Below are 21,132 nucleotides of genomic sequence, written 5' to 3' on the forward strand. Positions count from 1 at the left end.
GGCAAAACTGACCTGCCAAAGATTACATGGAAACTACTGTTTCATGAGTTCTGCAAAGTGGGGATAATATCATCTATATCTCATAAGTTGTGAAGATTAAATGATTTGAAGCACATAAAGTACCTGGCACATAATAAAAGTTTACTAAATATTAACATATGGTTGCTCCTTAACTTCCCAAGTAAAGCAAAATGAAGTTGATAATGCGAAGAAGTCATTTTCTAACCAAACCCATACTTTGGCAAAAGTGATATAGAACTCCCTCTTGAGTGTACTTCTTTCCACTGTGATGATCTGGTAGAGTCCACAACCTAATGACAATGCTAGGCAAATTCTTAAAACAATTAGAAGGATCCCTGCTAAGTTGTGATGTGAATGGTGGCTGTGAGGACTGGTATCTTCAAGCTGTTCCCAAAGTAGCAAAATACTCTGCAAAAAAACAATATTATATTTAGAGAAAAAAGTCATGTCTACTTACAATAAAGTACTTTTTTCAAGTCTTTTCTATATCCCCTTAACCAGTATATAAGCATTCCTAAGAGGCTCTAAGATTTATCAGACTATACAAGGTGTTGATTAATAAAGTACAGTCAGTTTTTCCTTCACTGATACCCTCAGCTGGAGAAAAGGGATTGTTATCAAATGAGACCACATACAAGAGATAAAAAATGCTACTGTTACCATGATTCAAGTAAGACATCTCTAATGATGAAAATAAGTTCAAAAGATGAAGATAATAAATATAAACTTTCTTCTAAATCTATCTCTTTCTTACTTCAACACCTTATTAGGAATCAAACCGTTCTGCATTCAAGCAGAATTTATTATCTCAGGATAAACTTTCAAATATCTCAGTATCTTTTGTAATCCAGAAATTAACAAGTCAGAATTGTTGATTTCAGACCTCATTCTTTTCCCACGGTAACCTCCCTGGGTAGAGGAGAGTAGATTTTCAATATCCACCATAGCATCCAGGGCACAGTTACTTATCCTTATTTGTTTGTTCACCTTTTTTTACCATATTGTTACTACCCCAGTGTAAAGTTCACAAGTTCCTCATTAAGCTGTTCTGTTTATTGCTATTCAGTAGAAATCAGTGCCCACATTCCCTCCACCTTTACCAAACAACAGTCACTTAAATTACGATAATTTTCACCATCACACATGTCAGTAGCCCTCTGTGCTCCCTTCATTTGCCAACTCAGCCTTCAGAATTGGGTCTTCAGTGGCTTCCAAAGAATTTAGATCAAAACTCCATTATTAAATCCAATTTTAGGCTTTATGGGGTTTACCAGCAACCACTTCCTTTCCTCATTCTCAAATCTTCCACCCTAATTTTACTCCAGCTACCATTCTTCCTAGGTGAACTCTTTTCTCATCTTGCACACATAAATTTCCTTCTTGAAATGAAAATTTGATCTTTATTACAGAAATTCATTCCTCTACGCCAAATTATACCCGTCTGATTCCTTAACTTTTTACAACAAAGAAGTGCTATTATAGAACTATCATTTCCTGCTATGTGAGGTGATGGACATGTTAACTGGCTTGATTGTGGTGATCATTTCATAATGTATAAATATATCAAAACATCAAGTTGTATACCTTAAATCTATACAATTTCTATTTTTCAATTATAACCCAATAAAGCAAAAAATTATAATAAACTACTATTTCCCATGGTTCACATTTTTACATATTCATACTCCCATATTTTCACATACGTATGCTAATGCATGACCTGTGGAATACACTGTACATATTTACGTGATCTCTTGCTGCCTGTCTCGTCCACCTAGTCTGGCTGCTGTTGAGAGTCAGGGCCGTGTCTAATACATTCTTCACAAATGCTCACATAAACTCTAGGGTAGTGTTATAATCTCAATTTGTATTTGTTTATGATAATGAATTTAAATTGCAATGAAATAATGAAAATTCAATTTTTAAAACAGTTATTGAGAAATGAGAATTTAACTTGATATTAACACTACTCTCCATAAATCCTGGATCAAAAACATTAAGTTGGTAGAACTTACCCTTATTTTAATCACCTCTAATTCAGTTCTTTCTCACTAGCCCTCCCTTCCTGGCATTATCTCCTTTTTAAATATCAATATCTGTGATATGGTCTCTTTCTAAATCAATCATATAAATTCAATAAACCTTCACTCAGCACCTAAGGTACTAAAATAAGTACTAGAGGTAGATGAGCACACGCCTTACCCTTCACTAGTGAGTTTTTCAATTTATTTAATGCATTAAAACTTAGATTATGATGTCCTTTACAGAGCCCAGATGTATATTTCATTTTCATCTATAGCTAATGACGGTCACAAACTCAATACAAATTTTTATGTTTATATCTTTCTTCTTAATTTTTATAAATCCATTGCACATAGGCATATGGAGATCCTAGAATAATGTCTATAGGTCACTATAGAGAAAAACAAAAAAAAGGCATAGAGGACTCTTCTAAAAGACTAAGTTTGTTTTTGCATTTGTTTTCAAAAACAAGATTCTATTCTTTTTTATTCTACATTTTGTTTTTCCTTAAATCTGATATTCACTTAAATTCTTTCATGTATAAAGTAGATTCTGGCCAATGAATGAATCTCAAATTCATTAACTGACTCATTTAATATTGAGTACTTACTAATTGTTAGAAAATATGAAAGAAAGCTCTTAATTAGGAAATGAGAATCTAACTGAATATTAAATATACTGCACTGAAATAATCTGATAGGAAGCTCAGATTCAGGTAAATTACAATGAAATTCTACAATATACATATACCAGCACTCAGAAAATTAACACGTTATTTATCTATCACTCTTTTTTTTCCCATTTTTTAAAAATTGAAGTATAGGTGATTTACAATGTTGTGTTAGTCTCTGATGTACAACAAAGTGATTCAGTTACACATATATTATACATATTTTTTTTCAGATTCTTTTCCATTATGGTTTATTACAGGATATTGAATATAGTTCTCAGTGCTATACAGTAGGACCTTGTTTATCTATTTTATATATAGTAGTGTGCATCTGCTAATCCCAGAGTCCTAATTTATCCCTCCCTCTCCCTCTTTCCCCTTTGGTAAGCATAAATTTGTTTTCTATGTCTGAGAGTCTGTTTCTGTTTTGTAGATAAATTTATTTGTGTCTTATTTTAGATTCCACATATAAGTGATATCATATGGTATTTGTCTTTCTCTTTCTCACTTACTTCATTTATGATCTATCACTCTTTAAATTCACACTTTAAAATGACACAAATTCCTCATGGGTTCCAGGTTTCTTGACATGAGATATGTTCAAATTTGCATTTCTCAATATTGCAAAGCAGAAACATTTAGTATCAGTACTAACCTGTGTTATGACAATGAATACGGCAATGCCAGTGGACGCAGGAGTAGAATCCCACTGGAGAGGTCTGCTCTGAGACTTCTTCATTCTGACTATTGTCCAACCCATGCATAGACTCAGAAGTAAGTATAACATTTGAATTTGGGAAGCGATGTCAAAAACTAATGGGAAATGAAAACCAAAGTCAACTGAGTTTTCACAATACAAAGAATTTTATCCTTTTTTTGGCCACGCTGCGCAGCTTGTGGGATCTTAGTTCCCCGACCAGGGATTGAACCTGCATCCTCAGCAGTAAAAGCATGGAGTCCTAACCACTGAACCACCATGGAATTCCCCCATTTTATCCTTTTTGCATTGAGAATATAATTATTTTATTAACCACAAAAGACAGGCATTTTAAAAAAGAAACTGATGAAATTCAATAAGAGATATTCATGTATAATAATTCTAAAGAATTAAAATTTTGCCATTAAATTTGTAAACGTTTCTGAAAATAGTTAAAACAATGGCAATACTCCTATTTTTAAAAAATTTATATGTGTCCATATCATATCTTTATTAAGGCCAACTTTAAATCTCTTTGTGTTTCTTATTCTTCTTAGTTTTTCTAATTACAATCTATAACTCACTGCTTATGAAAAGAAACAAATTTTAAATATAACTTCTGCAATGTGGAGAATACTTCTGGGTTGTTAATTTTTTTTGGTGGCTGACCTATATATAATGTGAAGAGTATTTTCTAAACCTATTAATAAGAAATAGCATGACAATAAAACGCAGAGCTGCTATAACATCCAATTATGTTGGCCCTAGCGTCAGAGTCCTGAAGACAAATGAAGCGCTCCATGCATTAGTGTGATGTGCCACCCGGTGGCCATCACTTACACTGCAGGGGAAGCTGACTGTGGTAGAAAAGACGCAAAGAAAGCGCCTGCACCCAGTTCAGTGCTACAAGAAAATAACAAGCAATAATACTTCAACTGCCATGTGCATTCATTTTAGAAATTCTATTTATTGAGTTTTAAAAAAATTATTACTTTTTCATCAGAGTGTATTTTGATGTGGATTTTGGAATAAACGTGTGATCACAATTCAACAAAATAAAACTTTCTTCAAATTGCCATTTATAACTTTGATGTCTATGACTTTTATTTCTTTTATATAAAGATATTCTTAGAGAAACAGATAAAACTAGCTGTAGTATCAAACTTATATTAAAAGTTACAAGCCAAAAACCTATTAATAATAGACCTTTTCAGCTTTATTTTGACATATTTTTCTCCAGCTCTGCCACCCAAATTAAAACCGGATACTTTATATTTATGCTTATATACTTGTAATAGCGAATTCTAATAATGAACTGTCACTACACTTTAATGATATAAAATGTCATGGCCTTTCAGAACAAGCACAATTTTCTTACACCATAGATTTTAAATGACTGTGATGCTAATTATTTTTATTAAACATTTCACAAATACATATTCAGTTACTTAAAGAAGTTAGCCAAAGGAATATCCCTACATAAGTTGCTAATTAGCAAAAGCAAACACTGGGGAGGAGGGAACGTTGATTTTCTGGCTCATTTCTTTACATACTAAGTAAAGCACATATTGATATAATACCATAACTGTGAGGGTAGGTAGGCACTGCTTATCTGTTCTTGAAAAATAACTAATGTAGATAAAATACACAGATGACACAAAAACCCCATTCTGTGGAATTTGATTAAAATCTTCATTAACCAAACCTGTTGTCAGAACTACCAAAAATGATCAACATTGATTTATCGCAGTTTTTTTAAAAAGACTTTTGCTTTTAACTTACCATGAAGATGCCAGAGACCCTAAAACACTGTTTTGTATACAGTAGACACTCACAAAACTTCAAAAGTCCTTGATTTTAGTAACAGCTTTGCTACTGATGGGCCTCTGTGTGCTTTGCCTCTTTGGACCACAATTTCTTCATCTAAAATGCATAAGCTAAATTATTTCTATGCTCTGTCCAGCTTTAAAACTCTAGGATTCTGTTAAACATCCTGAGTCATCTAAGAGAAAACAGGGGTTGAAACCAGGGTTCTAGTAATGTCAAAAAAGGAGAAGCAACTCTTGTTCATGCCCAAGAGGTAAACAGTATACATCCTCCTCACAAGGAAAAGGAAAGGTTCTAGAAGTTTTAGAATCTTAAAATAGGCAGCAAGATCAGGATAAGTGGGTCCTGAGATGATTATAGAGATTACCATAAGATACCCTATTAAAGAGTGAGGAGACTAGAAGAGAAATATGGAAATATAAGGAAAGTAAATCCTAGAATGGTTTCGTATTCAGAATCTGCTTTTTTAGAGCAAATCCTAACTTGTTTTTCAGGATTGAGAATGGCATATGACCTGATGCCCCTTTAAAGTTCCCTTTAAAAAGTCATGATTATAGGAACTTTTAGTTTTTCACCATCATATTTAATTGAAAAACTACTTCACAGAAGTTCCTCTTATAAATTAAAGAACAAAGCTGAGAGGTCAGCTCAATTATAGGTATACTCTATGGCTCTGGGTTAGAAATAGAGACAAAAAGTCAAAAAAGGGATGAAAAAGGGAAAAAAAAAACTTTAGCTTTGTGGTCAGAAAATTTGGGTCTAAATCTTGGCTCTACCATTCACTAGCGGACTGACATTTGGGAATGTACTTCCTGTCACTGAGCCCAGATTCTTTATAGGGATAAGCATATCTACTTCACTGAGTTTTTATTGAGGATAAAAATGAGAGAATGTGGGAATCCCCTGGCGGTCCAGTGATTAAGACTTGGTCTTCCAATGCAGGGGGTGCGGGTTTGATCCCTGGTCGGGGAGCTAGGATCCTGCATGCTTTGCAGCCAAAAAACCAAAACATAAAACAGAAGCAATATTGTGACAAATTAAATATAGACTTTAGAAATGGTCCACATGAAAAAAAAAATGAGAGAATGCATATAAATATGCTCTAAAGACAATGAAGAGCTATACACATTACCTATTACTAAGAAGAAACTAAATAGGATATGTGGAAACTAAATGTATAATCTTTTTTCCAGTTGAGCTGAATCTAACCAACCTTGGATAAAAAAACTATATTATGACAAAAAAGGAAAACATACAAGAAGCAGATAGCAAGTTTATGTTTTAAGACAATACTCAGTAAGATACTCACATTCTGCCAAACTTCCCATAAAAGGTACCCCTATTCCATCTTTGGAGTAACTGAAGAATTGAAGAGGAGAATATTAGCATCAATTACAAATGTGAAAAAAATCATTCATAATCAAAGCAAGCATAATTTTGGTGGACTAATTAGGATTAATTAGACGTAATGATGAACACAGTTTTAATGGTTTTGAGTTACCTGGAGAAATGAATGTAATTAGCGAAAGCTGAACCAGCTTGTAACAGCAATGCAGTTGTCAGAACCTTTAAAACCACGTGCATGGGTCCTCCTTTCTTAATAGCCTGCCACAATGATTGCGCATAAATGCAAGCAATCACAAAGTACACTAGGACTAGGAGGAAAAAGAACTCATGTAACCCTGTGAAGAGAAGAAAGGAACAAGCCAGTTATAGTGTTGGGTTGCTTTCAAATCTTCCCATCGGTATATTTCCAGAACTTGTTTTCTAATTGAAGTCATAGCATTTACTTTTGTTAAGAGAAAAAAAAGGAAGATTGTTGAAACAAATAATTTTCTACTTTAGGATACAGTCTTAACTATAAGAACGCAGATTAAACTGAAGTCAATCTATAAGAAGTCATATTGGTCAGGGAATAAGCCCAAAGACTAACCACAAGATCATAGTTTTGGTCGAAACAGTAAATTAAAACAATGATTTCAGCATTCAGTTAGATATGCTTTTTTCCCCCAAAGTGGATTTCTTTTATAAGACGTTTAAAAATAGATTTAGTCAGTCAATAAGAGTTTTATATACCCTGACAATGATTCTCAAAGTGTGAGCCCTGTGCCAGCAGCACCATCACTAGGGAAGTAGTTAGAAAGGCAGATTCTTGGGACTCATCCCATATCTACTGAATCAGAGATTCAGGGAGTGGGACCCAGCATTCAGGTTTTAATAAGTCCTTCAGTGATTCTGATACAGCTAAAGCCTAAGAACCAAGCTCTGGAATGTATCATGACCTTAAATTCCCATTTGGACAAAGTGTCAAAATACCTGTCACGACCAGGCCTCCTTCTGAAGTAAATGGCATTCAGCTCAGTCAAAGAGGAAAACCTACGGAGACCATGGGACTCCACTCCACAGGTGACTGAAACTAAAACACCTGACCAAGTGGCTACCGAACCAAAGGCTAGTCACTGGCCAGCAGCATCACTTGGTTCTCAAAGATACGAAGCTGATCATGTTCTCTTGGGACATCAAACCACAAAACATAGAAAGGATGAGGCAATAGAAACCGGAGTTGAAAAGAGTTGATGATGGAGCAGGCCAAAGGAGTCAAACCAGGCCCTGATGAAATGAAAATTCTGGGTAAGCAGAAATTCTGAATGAGCAGAGGGAGCTGGTTGGTAAAGACAAGAACGGAGCATATGAATGTGCAGATTTTATATTAAAAACGGTCCCAGTCATTAAGCAGCCACCAGCTTCTACCAGCAGCTTTTCAGTAGCCTTCACGCATCCTCAAGATAAACACCCCTTTTTCTGTGTTACCTGGAATCTTTTGACTGTATCTTCATTTTTCAGAAATTTCAGAAAATTTTATAACAAACCAGGGGCCAGCTTTGAGTTTAATGGCTTACATTTACTTGGTTCCATCTAAACCTAGTCCCTAATATTAGGGCTTTTATATTCTATCTAAATAACACTGGATATCGTGACAGTGGCTACAGCTGTCTCTACTAAATCTGTGGATGAACAGTCTAAACTGTACTCACTTCCATTCCAACTGTGACCCCTGAACCTGCTCCGGTTTCCCATGTGGGATAAACTCCAAACAATAGGCAGAGAAGGGAATATTTACATTGTATGGAAAATAATTTTAGAAAAGCCATCCAGAAGATACAAATAGTAGGAAAAATACTCAATAAACAGTTCAATCTCAATCATGTTTTTGGCATTGTTAGGAGAAAAAGAGAGAGAGAGAGAGAGCGAGAGAGAGAGAGAAGTATTTCAGCCACTGGGTGTCTCTCTTGCTCTACATACATAAATGGTAATTGTCCACTTCTCTAGTCTAGGTGAGAAAGTATGTTTAGACTTCAGGAAGAGAATATCAAATAACAGAATGGGCATATTTTCTTTTAAAATTCCTGATATAGAGACGTATTCTAGCTTTAGAAATAATGGGACAATAAACCTGGGATTGTTATAGTAATGGAACAAGGCAGAAAATAAGCTAAACGTATTATAACTGTGTGTCAGTAAAAGTACGCTATCTTGTGTTCGGAATCTGTTTTTACCTTTTCTTCTTAGTATAAAGAATTAAATACGGCATTCTATTTAAATTTTTATTTATTTATAATACTTTACAAAATATTCATTACAAGATAAGTTTTCAGACTCTATTAGGTTAGAAATGCACCATGAAAAGAAAATCCCAGACTATTCATTGAGAACCAGAATAATATAGGAGGAAGGGACTTTTGAAAATAAGACACATGTCACTAGCAAAAAATGTTTTAGGATTATTCAAGATTAAATGTATCTTCCATAAAAAGCTAACACGGTAACCAAAAAATTATTTCATTGAGATAATATATTAAATAACTTGAACTAGGACATTTGTCCTACACTTTGCTCATTGCATTTTGCATAAGTTATTCTTACCTTGACCCTGATACTTTAAAGATAAAACTCTGGGTCTGCACTCAAGTGTTCTTTTAAATAAACCACCTCTAGGAAAAAAAGTCTGTTTTTTTTTTCTCTTCAATCAACTTTACTTTTGTTCTGCCACCATCCTTCACAGGAAAGTAATCTATGTTCACCTTGAAATTAAAATCTAATTTTAAAATAGGTGGGAGATAGGAGAAAAGAGGGTAAGAAAAGGAGAGAGTCAGTGGGTCATGGGGCAGCCCCTGGAACACTCTCGCCTACCTGTGATGCCTGCTGTCTCAGAACCCCAATGTCCATTCCACCCTCAAGGGTCTCAAGATAAATCCTGATTAGTCTAAACCAATTAGAGAAATTCCAATATTCCCCTTTCCCAGAGAGGTAAACCTAACCCTTTACTTCGACATGTTGGTTTACCCTTATCACCCTTCTGATACCCTCACATACATTTCTCTTATGATGTTAGACAACAAGGTCATGTGTCGAGTTCTGGCCAATGAAATGTGATAAGGGAGCTTCTGGGAAAGGTTTCCTTGCTCTTAAAAAAGAGACATTGAATTTTGCCATTGCCTAGATGTACGGCCCAGACTGCTGCAGTTAACTTTGAATGTGAGGGAGCTGACAAAGCTGACAGTCAGAGGATAACAGGGTAGGATAATGTTAAATAAACAACCCTGAAGAAGCCTCAGAAATTATTGTTATGTAAGAGAATTAATTTCCTTATTGTCTATACCGCTTGCATTAGAGTTTTCTGTTACTTTAAGTTACAGAGCCAAAGGTAAGAGCCAACCCATTATCTTTCAGGATAACGGAGGAGAAAAGGGAACAAGAGAAAATAATAAACATATCTGGAATCTTAAGAACGGTGAGATGGCAGGTGTGACAGAGCCTGTAATACCATTCCAATGAAAACCAGTCTACTTTAGACAATAATGCTTTAATTCTCAGGATTCTGAGTACTTCTTCTTTTGGTCTCTACCAATCACAAATATAGTTAACAAGGATTCTAATTTTTTAAGAGGTAGTTTTATTTTATTCTACCTTGAAGCATGATATTCCTATGTAGTATTTTGTCAAGTAGCATCAAACTTGCCTTAGTCTACATTCAAAAAAAAAAACCAAAAAACAAAAAAACCTAAGTCTGTAAAATATAGAACTAAAGTCTTGTAGATATAAAATACATAGTTGGTTTGAAAGAAAACAAACTGTAAGATTTAACCAGAGTAACATATAACATTAATTGTAGCTTTTTGCACCAGGTTATTCTAATTCAAACCTCTAAGATACATGTTTTAGCAGTCAATTCTCAGTAAAAAGCATAGCAAATCAATTTTCTCTACTCAGGGCAGAAAATTAGTTAAATGAGGAAAAGTTTCTAAAATGAACTAACTGGGAATTTATTCCCTGGAAACAAATTCTATACCTGAGGCTACAGAATAGGAAGAATCACTCTTAAGGCTCTACGTTGAAACCAACACATTACCAAAATAATGTGGAATATGGACTTTTAGCTAAGTGGTTCTGCACATTAGAATCAACTTCAGAGCTTTGACCAACTACAAATGCCTGGCTTCCACTCCAAAACCAAGTCTATCTCTCAGTCTTTGGGGGTGGACATCTGTATTTTTTCCAAAGCTCTCCATATGCATACACAGTGACAGGTTGAGAACCACCGATTTAGACTTCAGTGTAGAATTAATCATATTTTAAGGCATTTAAATAATAAAATGATGTGATCCTTGGAAATTATGCCAGCCATCTAGCAATGAATACTTTTGAGTACTTACGGCACTTTTAAATAATCAATCCCCACAGATTAGCCTTGCACAGAATCCCATGCTTAATGAAAATCCACATTATAGTGAAATTTTTTCCCTCATTTAAATACTCTTGGTGACATGACCAAAGTAACTCTCCCCATTCTAGTATAAGAAAGACAGATTTTAGATATACTGTAAGTATCAAATCAAAATCAGTCACAGGAGAAGATAGGTCAAAAGGAGTCAGGACTAAGAACTGAGTCAGAGTGGTTAGTGGGAACCCTAAAGAAAAAGCTAGCCATAATTCAGGGTGTTGAAAAAAACACTAGAAGATATGGGCAAGGTTCAGGATGAGCCAGGGTAAGGATGACTGACATTCAGTAGTCCAAGCACGGCACAGGGCACAAATATCATTACTTTATGGCCTACGGTCAAAGTTCAGATATCAAACTGGGAATGAGGAAAAGAGTCTAGAAATGAGAGCCTAGATAAGGAGGCAAGAAAAAGAATATCGGGATCCAGTGAGTCTCATGGATCCATACAATAAATAAAACAACCTCTTGAGCCTCCACCTTCCTGCCTGAAGGCAGGAGGGGGAAGGGCTACTAGATGCGGACTCCACTAGGGGCAGTAGGGTTTGCATGTACAGTGACTACAGAAGAGCATTACTTCCTGTCGAAGCCTGACCAGTCCTAAAGATAAGTGTCATATGAAATAATGAAGCCTTATAGTTAAAAGAAACCTTAAAAGCAAGTTAATCCAACCACCCATCCAATGCTATCACTAGACCTGGGTTTCATCAATGCCTTTCCAAACTATGTAAAATAAGTGTCAATATCTCTTACTAAGATAAAAGAAATGGTAGGACAGAATTAACTTTCAATAGTGATCTACACTGATCCAAAATAGTATCAAGTGAAATTTAACCTTTACATTCATTTGCATTCAAAAACAATTATGTCATTTCCCGCACAGAAAAGACTTTTAGAATGAATTATTTTTAAATGTTTAGGACCCCATTCTGTCACTATGTAAGTATTTTCTCAAACTAAAGGATATATATTTTTTTAATTTTTTAATTTATTTATTTTTTTATTTATGGCTGTGTTGGGTCTTCGTTTCTGTGCGAAGGCTTTCTCTAGTTGTGGCAAGTGGGGGCCACTCTTCATCGCGGTGCGCGGGCCTCTCACTATCGTGGCCTCTCTTGTTGCGGAGCACAGGCTCCAGACGTGCAGGCTCAGTAGTTGTGGCTCACGGGCCCAGTTGCTCCACGGCATGTGGGATCTTCCCAGCCCAGGGCTCGAACCCGTGTCCCCTGCATTGGCAGGCAGATTCCCAACCACTGCACCACCAGGGAAGCCCCCAAACTAAAGGATATTTTTTAAAAAGTTTCTTTCTTTATACATTAAGTTACTTGTGACTTACTGTTTATAACACAAGCTCCTTGAGTTGCTTTTCTAGCTGTGGCAATTTACACTTTGAGCTTAACAACTGGTTTAGTCTAATGTGGCCTCAACTCCTGGCCTACCTCCATCCACCCACCTTGATGGCAAATGTAATGCAAGGGGATTGAATTTTCTTCTAAGCAGATTGACTCTTCCAAGTGGGTAATGAACTCATGAAGAAGTAAACACCTAACCCTTTTCTTTGACAGATGGCCTAGAGATTTTAGTTTTCATTCTGACATGTTAATTTACAAATCCATAATACTTTATAGCATGTCCACCATTAATCACAAGAAGTCATTCATTTCTGTTCGGGCTAGGAATTCACTTCAGTAGGGCAGAACATAAAATTTTGTCAACCTAAAATTTTGATGAAATATTTTATGGGAGTAGATTTGATTTTGGAAAGTTTTATCAATTTTGATCATTCAAAAATGGTTGCAATCTCCAATGAAGGCAACCCCTAAATATGTTCAAACAACCTAGTGAAGGACAGCTACACAAAGTAGTGGAGTTTCTATCTCACTTAATCATTGGGTTACTAATTTAGACTGCTCAGTTTCTTAACATTTTTCTGTTTATAAAAATAAAGCTAGCTTATCATAAAAACAAAAAGATTTAGAATGTAGAAACTAAAAACTATCCATAATTCTACCACCCAAAATATGGAAACAATCTGTTAATATTCTTGTACTTCTTTCTGTTTATTCTCCGCATTTTTTTTTTCTCCGCATTTTTTAACACACTTGAAACCATACAATACAAAATTTCCAGTTCTGCTTTAAAACTTAATAGTACAGCTGTTACAATTCTATAAGAAGATTTTTTTAACCATTTGTCTACTGTTGGACACAAGTTGTTTTTAATTTTCAGTATTCTAAAAACACAACATGAAGATACTTGTGCATAAATCTTTTTCCGTATTTAGGACATATATTTAAATACATATTCTTACCAGATTCTCCAGCACTGAAATGATCAAATGGATTCCCTTCAGCATCCGGGTTTAGTAACATCATTTCAAATGGGATATCTTCCACCTGAGAATTCTCATTGTCCTCTTTGCACGTATACTTGTCTGCATAGAACACGTGCCACGTTTGTGGATATGGAATCTGAGACACTGTCAGATTATGTTCAGTCTGATTCATGGCTACTTTAAAGAGAAAAAAATAGCACTTTCAAAGCAAAATTCTCAAATGTATTCATTGTTTTAGTCACATAATCAATTTGAAATTAGAATTCTTTTGTTTAGTTCTTATTGTCTCAGTAGTCCAAGCCCTGATGTAGTATTGGAATAAGTTCTGTAAGTCATAAAGCAGGTAAAAATAATGTATTTTAACCAACCAAAGGAATCACTATAAAAGTTCTATGAAATACCACAAATGACTAGAATAGTTTCACTGAAACTTTGAATTTCAATTTTAAGTATTTTCAAAATTTTCAAGCGAGTTAGCAACACTAAAAATTTTTTTGTTGTGGTGGTAAAATGTACACAATACAAAAGTTACCATTTTAACCATTTTTAAGTGTACAGTTCTGTATTAAGTATATGCACAGTGCTGTGTAACCATCACAGTAACATTTCTGAAAATTACTTGAGTTAAATCTAAAATGGAGCATTCAACTTTGGAAATTATTATATCTAAAAATTATGACTGACAAACACCTTCAAAAGATTTTCCAAAATCTCTTCCTGATTGGCTATTCTTTAAAAAGTTACTACAAGTAGAAAAATAGAAGTTACAGGAATATGAGTTGTTATACCGGGTCAGATCTATATAGTGTGTTGGGCTGGGGTGGGAACTCATGAATGTTGGCCTCACACAGACCTGCGCTTGAATCCTGGCTCCAATACTTACCTTCTATATGACTTTGGGCAAGTTACATAAGCAATGACACTCACTTTCTTCATCTGTAAAATGAAGATAATACAGCAAAGAGCTGATGCAAGGACTAAGTTATATGAGTCACTTAACATGGTATCTGTCTTATAGTAGTTGCTGAATAAAGGTTAATTGTCCTTTTCCTTTCTTTAAAATAAGGTGATTATACCAATAAGTGGTTCTCAATCCAGGGTAATGCTATTCCTCTGCAGGGCATTTGAATATGTGTAGGGACAGTTCTGTTGTCATAGCAATTGTTCTCAACTTCAAGATACTTGAAGCGGGGCTGTGCTAAACTTCATACAATCCAAGCTTACATGACAAAGACCTGTTCTGCCCAAAATGCCAGTAGCACCCCCTTTGAGAAACACTAAATGATGTCTAAGATCCCTTCTCGATCTAAAACTATGATTCTGACCTAAGAGAAACTCACTACTACCATGAGTGTTGCAGGAGAGTGGCATCTCAAACACTATGTGTAATAAAGACAATGGAAGAGTTAGAGAAGCAAGTCTTACTAATCATATACATTACTTAACCTCTCTAAATTTCTTTCTTCAGTAGTAAACTTAAGATACTTGCCCTATCTGACTCAGAGTTCTTGTGAGGAGCAAATGAGACAGTATATGAAGATCCTGTGTGAAGAGTCTGATTCTATATAAAGTATTCTTAAAATATATGATTATGTTGGGTACAATTCCCAAGTCTAGATTGCCCCCACTGCATCCAGTTAGTCTTGATCTTTTCCTCAACTGAAAAAATGAAACTTCTTAATAAATAAAATACATTTCTTGAGATAACTGTGGTAATTTGTATATGGAAGAGATTTTAGAGGTTATTATGAAATTATTCATTTTCTGAGATGCAGTAATGGTATTGTTATGGTAATGGTAATGGTTATGGAGAAGAATGTCCTTACTCTTATAAGATGTATGCTGAAATACGGTGAACTGCTCAAGGCACCAACAGCTTATTTTCATTTCAGTTAAAAACAAAAATCACACACATACAAACATAAAGCAAATGTAACAAAATATTATTGATAAAATTATTAAATCTAAGCCAAGGATATACAGATGTTGGTTGTACTATGCTTTCAACTTGTAAGTATAATTGAAAATTTTCCTAATAAAAAGTTGGAGAAATACTATTTATATGTTGTCTTTATAAATGAGATACAGATTTATCTTGTCAGGATTCAAATTTTGAGGACTTAAACTTTACATTTGGGAATTTCATTAATAGTAGTTAAACTGGACAAGATGATTTTGTTAAGAATACCACAGCACTGTTTTTTTGGATATCTTAATTTAGCTGACATTTATACTGTTTTTCTTACTGCACAGCTTCTAGAAAAAAGTAGCAAAGACTCTAGTTTCTCTAGTTTCTGTTAAATTGATGACCTTTAGTAAGAATTCAATATATGACCAATAGCAGCTCAGAAATAAGGCTTTTGAAATGTGCAGCTCGAAATTATGTAATCTGGACTTCATTATATAAAGGCTTTGCTGTGTTGAGGTTTTATCACTTGCACTTTTTCTCTTAGATAAAACAATATAAAAATTTAACCATTATATTTTCACCAATACACTTTTTGATGTTTCATTTTAAATTATGTAGATCTACATCAAATAAAAACAAAAGTGTGCTTCATAAAGTGATATTGGCCTTAGTTTTTGTCTTGCTGTCTTTTTCAGTATGCCTAGGAAATAAGCCTCTTGACAAAACTGCATGTTCATTGTTTTTGGAACAAAAGACTACAGCACAGCACACTTATTGTATGCTGATGCAATGAGTACCTCAAATATTAACAAAACTTGAATTGCAGAGAATGGTGTTGAAAGGCTAATCGCCCAATAATATTATAAAAGGAAATGAATACTGTTAACAAAATTACCCGGAATAATAAAATACTAACACCTTTAAGCGATTTATACAATATACCAAATGTACAAGAGGAAATATATGCATATGATGTAAAAAGATAATACTGAAAATGTTTTATATACAAAGTTACATTTAATTCTTATAATCTGACAGCAAATATTTTTGCATATAAACTCATCATTTTCTGTGCATTTAAATATCTTCTTTGTTTGCTTTAAAAACCTACAAAATAGTTTTTATCATTTAAAAAAATCTGATGTTTTATGACATTACTCAAAGAGAAAAAAGCAAAAAGTAAGACTGAAAAATAATTTCTCAAACATTAATTTGGGAGAATGCATAATCACAAGCAACACTCAACTCTGAGAGTTTTCAAATCTACTAATCTTCTCATAGTTTACAGCAGCAATAAGGTTTTACATAGGAGTTAGGCATAGTTAATGAGCTCATCACCAAGTAGGTGAAAGGCTATTAATTCTTAAAAGTCTCATTAATGGTCAGGAAATGAGAATTATTTCTACAAGGAATTATTTTCAGATACGTGATACTACTACACTGTCATGAATTTAAGGATATGCTTTTTGTTTCAATGCATCAAAGCTTCTAAATAACAATATACTATAAATATGAAAATAATATAAAGAAGTTGGAGAATACAGATTTTGTTAAGACTTGGCTTTTGTTAAGGGAAAAAGAACTGATTATAGATGTAGAAAGTGATACATATGTCATTAGTACTTAATTTATTTCAGACCTCCAAATTTAACAAAACAATCTTCATTCCTCAAAAATTCCAGTTTCCTGAGATCTTCCGTTCCAACAATTCCAAAGAATACCCTTGCACTTAAGAGTAGGGAAGAGGAAGGGAAAACAGAAAAAGAAACAACAGCAAGAGGTTTTATAAATTATAGCTCTCTACATATGCAACTCCACCTAAAGAGTCATAATTAGAATCACAGCATTTTAGGACTTTTAGGAAGCTTAGAAAAAACTAGTCCAACTTCCTTGTTATACAGATAGGTAAAGTGCAGCTCCAAGATAACAAGATCTTATTACAAGTTACTAGCAGTGATTCTCAGTTTAGCTGTCTTTGCAATGCAGCAAGTCTCTCTATATACGTAAGTTCTGTGACTGAAGGTATTTGACTGATAAAAAAATTATGTTTTTGCAAGTGTATATAGTATATGGTACAATACTGATCATGTAATATAAGAAAACAAATCGATTCCTATAGCTCAAAGCTTTAAACTGTCTGATAAGTTACTATTTCATTTAATTTCACTTTATTTTATTTGGCTGCGCCGGGTCTTAGTTGCGGCACTCGGGATCTTCCTTGACGCATGTGGGATCTTTAGTTGCTGTGTGCAGGCTTCTATCTAGTTGTGGCCTGTGGGTTTTCTCTCTCTAGTTGTGGTGCGCAGCCTCAAGAGCACATGGGCTCTATAGTTGAGGCACGCGAGCCTCTAGTTGAGGCGTTCGGGCTCGGTAGTTGTGGCGTGCGGGCTTAGTTGCCCCGTGGCATGTGGGATCTTAGTTCCCCGACCAGGGGTCGAACCCACGTCCCCTGCATTGGAAGGTGGATTCTTTACCACTGGACCACCAGGGAAGTCCCTGATAAGTTTTTAATAGAGAAAGAAAAAGACTTTGAGGTGCAAAGTACAAAGCAAATGACCTACTAACCAAAAACCCCTCAAGCACTAAGCTCCATGACAATTCATCCTACCAATACTTAGTCAATGCTTAACTGAGCACTAGTGTATCAATAAATTCTCACTCATAGTACCATGTAACTAACATTCATAGTCCTTATCACAATCGCAGTTTCACATTTATTCACAGTGATCTTATTTATACCCTCAGCAGCCTTAAGGAATGTGAGAGTGTCAGTATTTTGGTCCCTTGATTTATCACTAGTGCCTAGCATAGTACTGGAAGTGCTGTGAATGAATGAATGAATAGACCAAAAGAGCCCTGCTGCTCTCACTGATTGATTTTATAACAAATAAAATGTAAACTTGTAACTAAAATAAATGCTGTGGAGGAAAACAACGGGCTATAAAAACTCAAGTGTTAACTTAGTGGATGGAGGAGCCAAAGAGGGGAAGGAAGAAAAAGCAGAGGAAAAGCCTGTGCAAAGGCCCAGGGTGGCACTGAAAGAACACCTGCGCTACAAATAAAATGAGGCCGAAGGGGGCAATGCTGTGAGATGAAGCTGGGGTCGGGGGTAAGCAACAGCCAGACTCGGATGGCTTTGCTGATCAGATTAAGGAGGGCCGTCTTTGTCCTAGAGCAGTAGGAACCCAATGAAGTATTGAAGGGTGTGGTGAGGATGTGAATGTGACATGATCAAACCTGCTATTCAGAAAAATCACTCTGATTCCAGAGGGGGACCAGCACAGCTGCAGTGGCCAGGTAGGAGCTACTGCAATAGTACAGGCGAGAGATTACGGCAGCCTGGAATAACATGGTGGGGGTAGAGATGAAGAAAAGTAGATGAATTCAAGAGATACTGAGAGGTAACTTACGAAACAAGAAGGGGATGGAGAGGTCAAAGAGGGCAGTGTTGGAAGACTCCTTGGTTTCTAGCTTATTCCCTAGATAGATGGTGGTGCCAGTTCCTGAAACAGGGAACACTGGAAGAGGGCCAGGTTTGGATGGGCAAGGTGGTTGACATTACGAGAACTGGGGACAGAAGGCTAGAACTTTTCACACATATGTGGAACACCTAGATGATTAAATTGGTGTAGAAAGGAAAAGAGAATTGATAATGAGCATTTGTAGGAATTTCCCAGATAAGTTCTAAAATTCAGGGTTGAGGTAAATAACTATATAAGTGTCTCTTCGATATCTGAATCCAGTCATTCAGCCTTCTTCAGCATACTGTCACTGTCATCTCACAAACCTAGATAAAAGATCCCCACAATGGGTGGCAATGACTGGGGACTTGTACTCTTATCCCTACTCAGGCTATGAGGGAACCAGACAGCTGCTAAGACTAAGAAGACTGGATGTTTAGAAATGGCAGTGCTTTACTGACTAGACTGAAAGAAGAGTCAGAGACTCACCATTATGCAGAACATGGTAGGGGAAATACAGGGGGGAAAGGGGAGAGGGATAATTCCTATTTTTTTCTCATGGATGTCTCATATTCCTAATTAACAACCAGTTAACTTCCAAGGGGTAAAATGGGTAGCATGGCATATGCTCTTCATTTCTATATTAAAAAGATCTGCACTCACTCTGGATGGCAAACACCCTAATGCATGGGACAGTGTTGATGAGAATGGAAGAGCTCAAGAATTCAGGCAACTAGAATAATAAAAGTAGAGCCTCTCCAGAGGCAAACCTAGAGGTTTACAAATGATGTGGGGCTGGTATATTCTAAAATGACACATTGTGTCACCATATGACTTGGTCCCGAGTCCCAATAACATGTTGCAAAACAGCATCACTTGGGCTAAATTATACAATTAACTGAGATAATGCAAGCTTAGTGTTTAGCTCAGTGCTACCAGATAATAAGCATTCAACAAATGTTATCATTCACTCCATGCTGCCACTTGGTCAAAATATATCTGCCATATTGGTATGAATTATGTGACCTGTGAGAAGTCTGAATGTAGGAAAGTACACCTTTATAAATTATCTGGATATTTTTTCAAATATTTTGAATAAGAGGGGAAAAAGGCATTCTATCTTTTGATCAAGGAAAAGATTAGTTTCCTTAAACTTTAGCTTAAAATGTACTCAACAGAGTGTGATATGTGCTGTGCCATGAAACATCTTGATAGGTAAATATTATACTCCCGACATTAAGGAAGAAAAAAATATACATAATGATCAAAGAAAAAAGGATATACTCACTTGTCAACTGAGCTTTGGATAATTTTTCACTACAGCTATAACCGTGACCGCTTTCCTGCAGCTTTAGCCATTCCTGGGCTTGGAACAGGTAGAGTTTAGCTTCCTTTCCAATGGCTACTGCTATGTCATCGATTCTGACACAGAGAAGAGCATGGTCACCTGGATATTAGAACAAAAATTATCAACTAGTTGGTCTTGTATGGAACTGAGACAGTAGGACAATTCAATACCTCTATTTATCAAAATGGGAATTAAAAGAGCACAGTTTGTCTTAAATCTCATTTTAGCTAGGCAGGTCACATTAGAATGACCATCCCATTCAGATGCAAGTCAAGAGATTATTCACATTAATTATCCAAAACAATGTGTGGTGTTTCCTTATACTTCAGCTGATAACTCATGGTTTTTCACTGAATAAACAGCCACTTCTGTATGTAGACATTCACTATGATAGAATTTTGCCTCATTTTACAACCACTCCACATCTTTAACACTTGCCTATAAACTATCCATAGAAATTTCCTGCCAAAGTTTCTTTTGTTTTTTAATATAACATGGCTGTTAATATTTAATTATTCTTTTAATATAAAAAACAAAAACATCTTATAGCAAGAAAGGTTAAATAAATGGGTTTTGGGGTAGACCTGATACAATATTTGACATCTGTGACTTTTACAAAGGAATTTTCAGAACAATGTATGTTGTAAGACAACTATAGAATGAGGCTTGTTACACACAGCAACTACATTTAAGGCCCAGGAGAGAAATAGCAAAAAGTAGTTGCCTCTAGGGAAAGGGACTCTGGGTGAGGAGAAGGGAAACGGGCCTGTTTTTTCATCTGAAGATCTTTTTATTCTCCTGTTTCTGTTGTTTTTACTATTATCACTTTGACTAAACATTTTAAATAAATTTAAAGTTATAGTATGTATCAAAAACTGTCTAAGTCTCTGATATAAACGAATTACATTATAAATTATCAACAGCCTTAAAAGTGACTCTAAGGCCCTATTAACATCTTAAATCACATTCTGAATTAGAGTTCATATTTCAGTACTGTATGGTCTATTATTATTTTCCTGAATTCGAATTCACTGAAAATTGGTAATAGTAAAATACACACACACGA

The 21,132-nt window shown here is 35.2% G+C and overlaps 1 protein-coding gene across 4 annotated transcripts in view; it reads right to left on the reverse strand.

The window, feature by feature from the left end:
• Window positions 1–21,132, reverse strand: part of GPR180 (G protein-coupled receptor 180) — a 282,996-nt gene that overhangs the window by 260,332 nt on the left and 1,532 nt on the right. For 2 of the 4 annotated variants that reach the window (XM_082434663.1, XM_082434665.1), the window contains exons 2-7: window positions 20,007–20,165; window positions 13,325–13,525; window positions 6,739–6,919; window positions 6,547–6,596; window positions 3,369–3,526; window positions 238–429 (exon numbers count right to left, since the gene is read on the reverse strand). In XM_082434663.1, the coding sequence (XP_082290789.1) occupies window positions 238–429; window positions 3,369–3,526; window positions 6,547–6,596; window positions 6,739–6,919; window positions 13,325–13,525; window positions 20,007–20,165 (941 nt within the window). The remainder of the gene's footprint in view (window positions 1–237; window positions 430–3,368; window positions 3,527–6,546; window positions 6,597–6,738; window positions 6,920–13,324; window positions 13,526–20,006; window positions 20,166–21,132) is intronic. The other 2 variants (XM_082434664.1, XM_082434666.1) reach the window with 2 other exon arrangements.

Source organism: Balaenoptera physalus (genome assembly GCF_965194825.1).
Source record: "Balaenoptera physalus genome assembly, chromosome: 18".
NCBI lineage: Eukaryota > Metazoa > Chordata > Mammalia > Artiodactyla > Balaenopteridae > Balaenoptera > Balaenoptera physalus.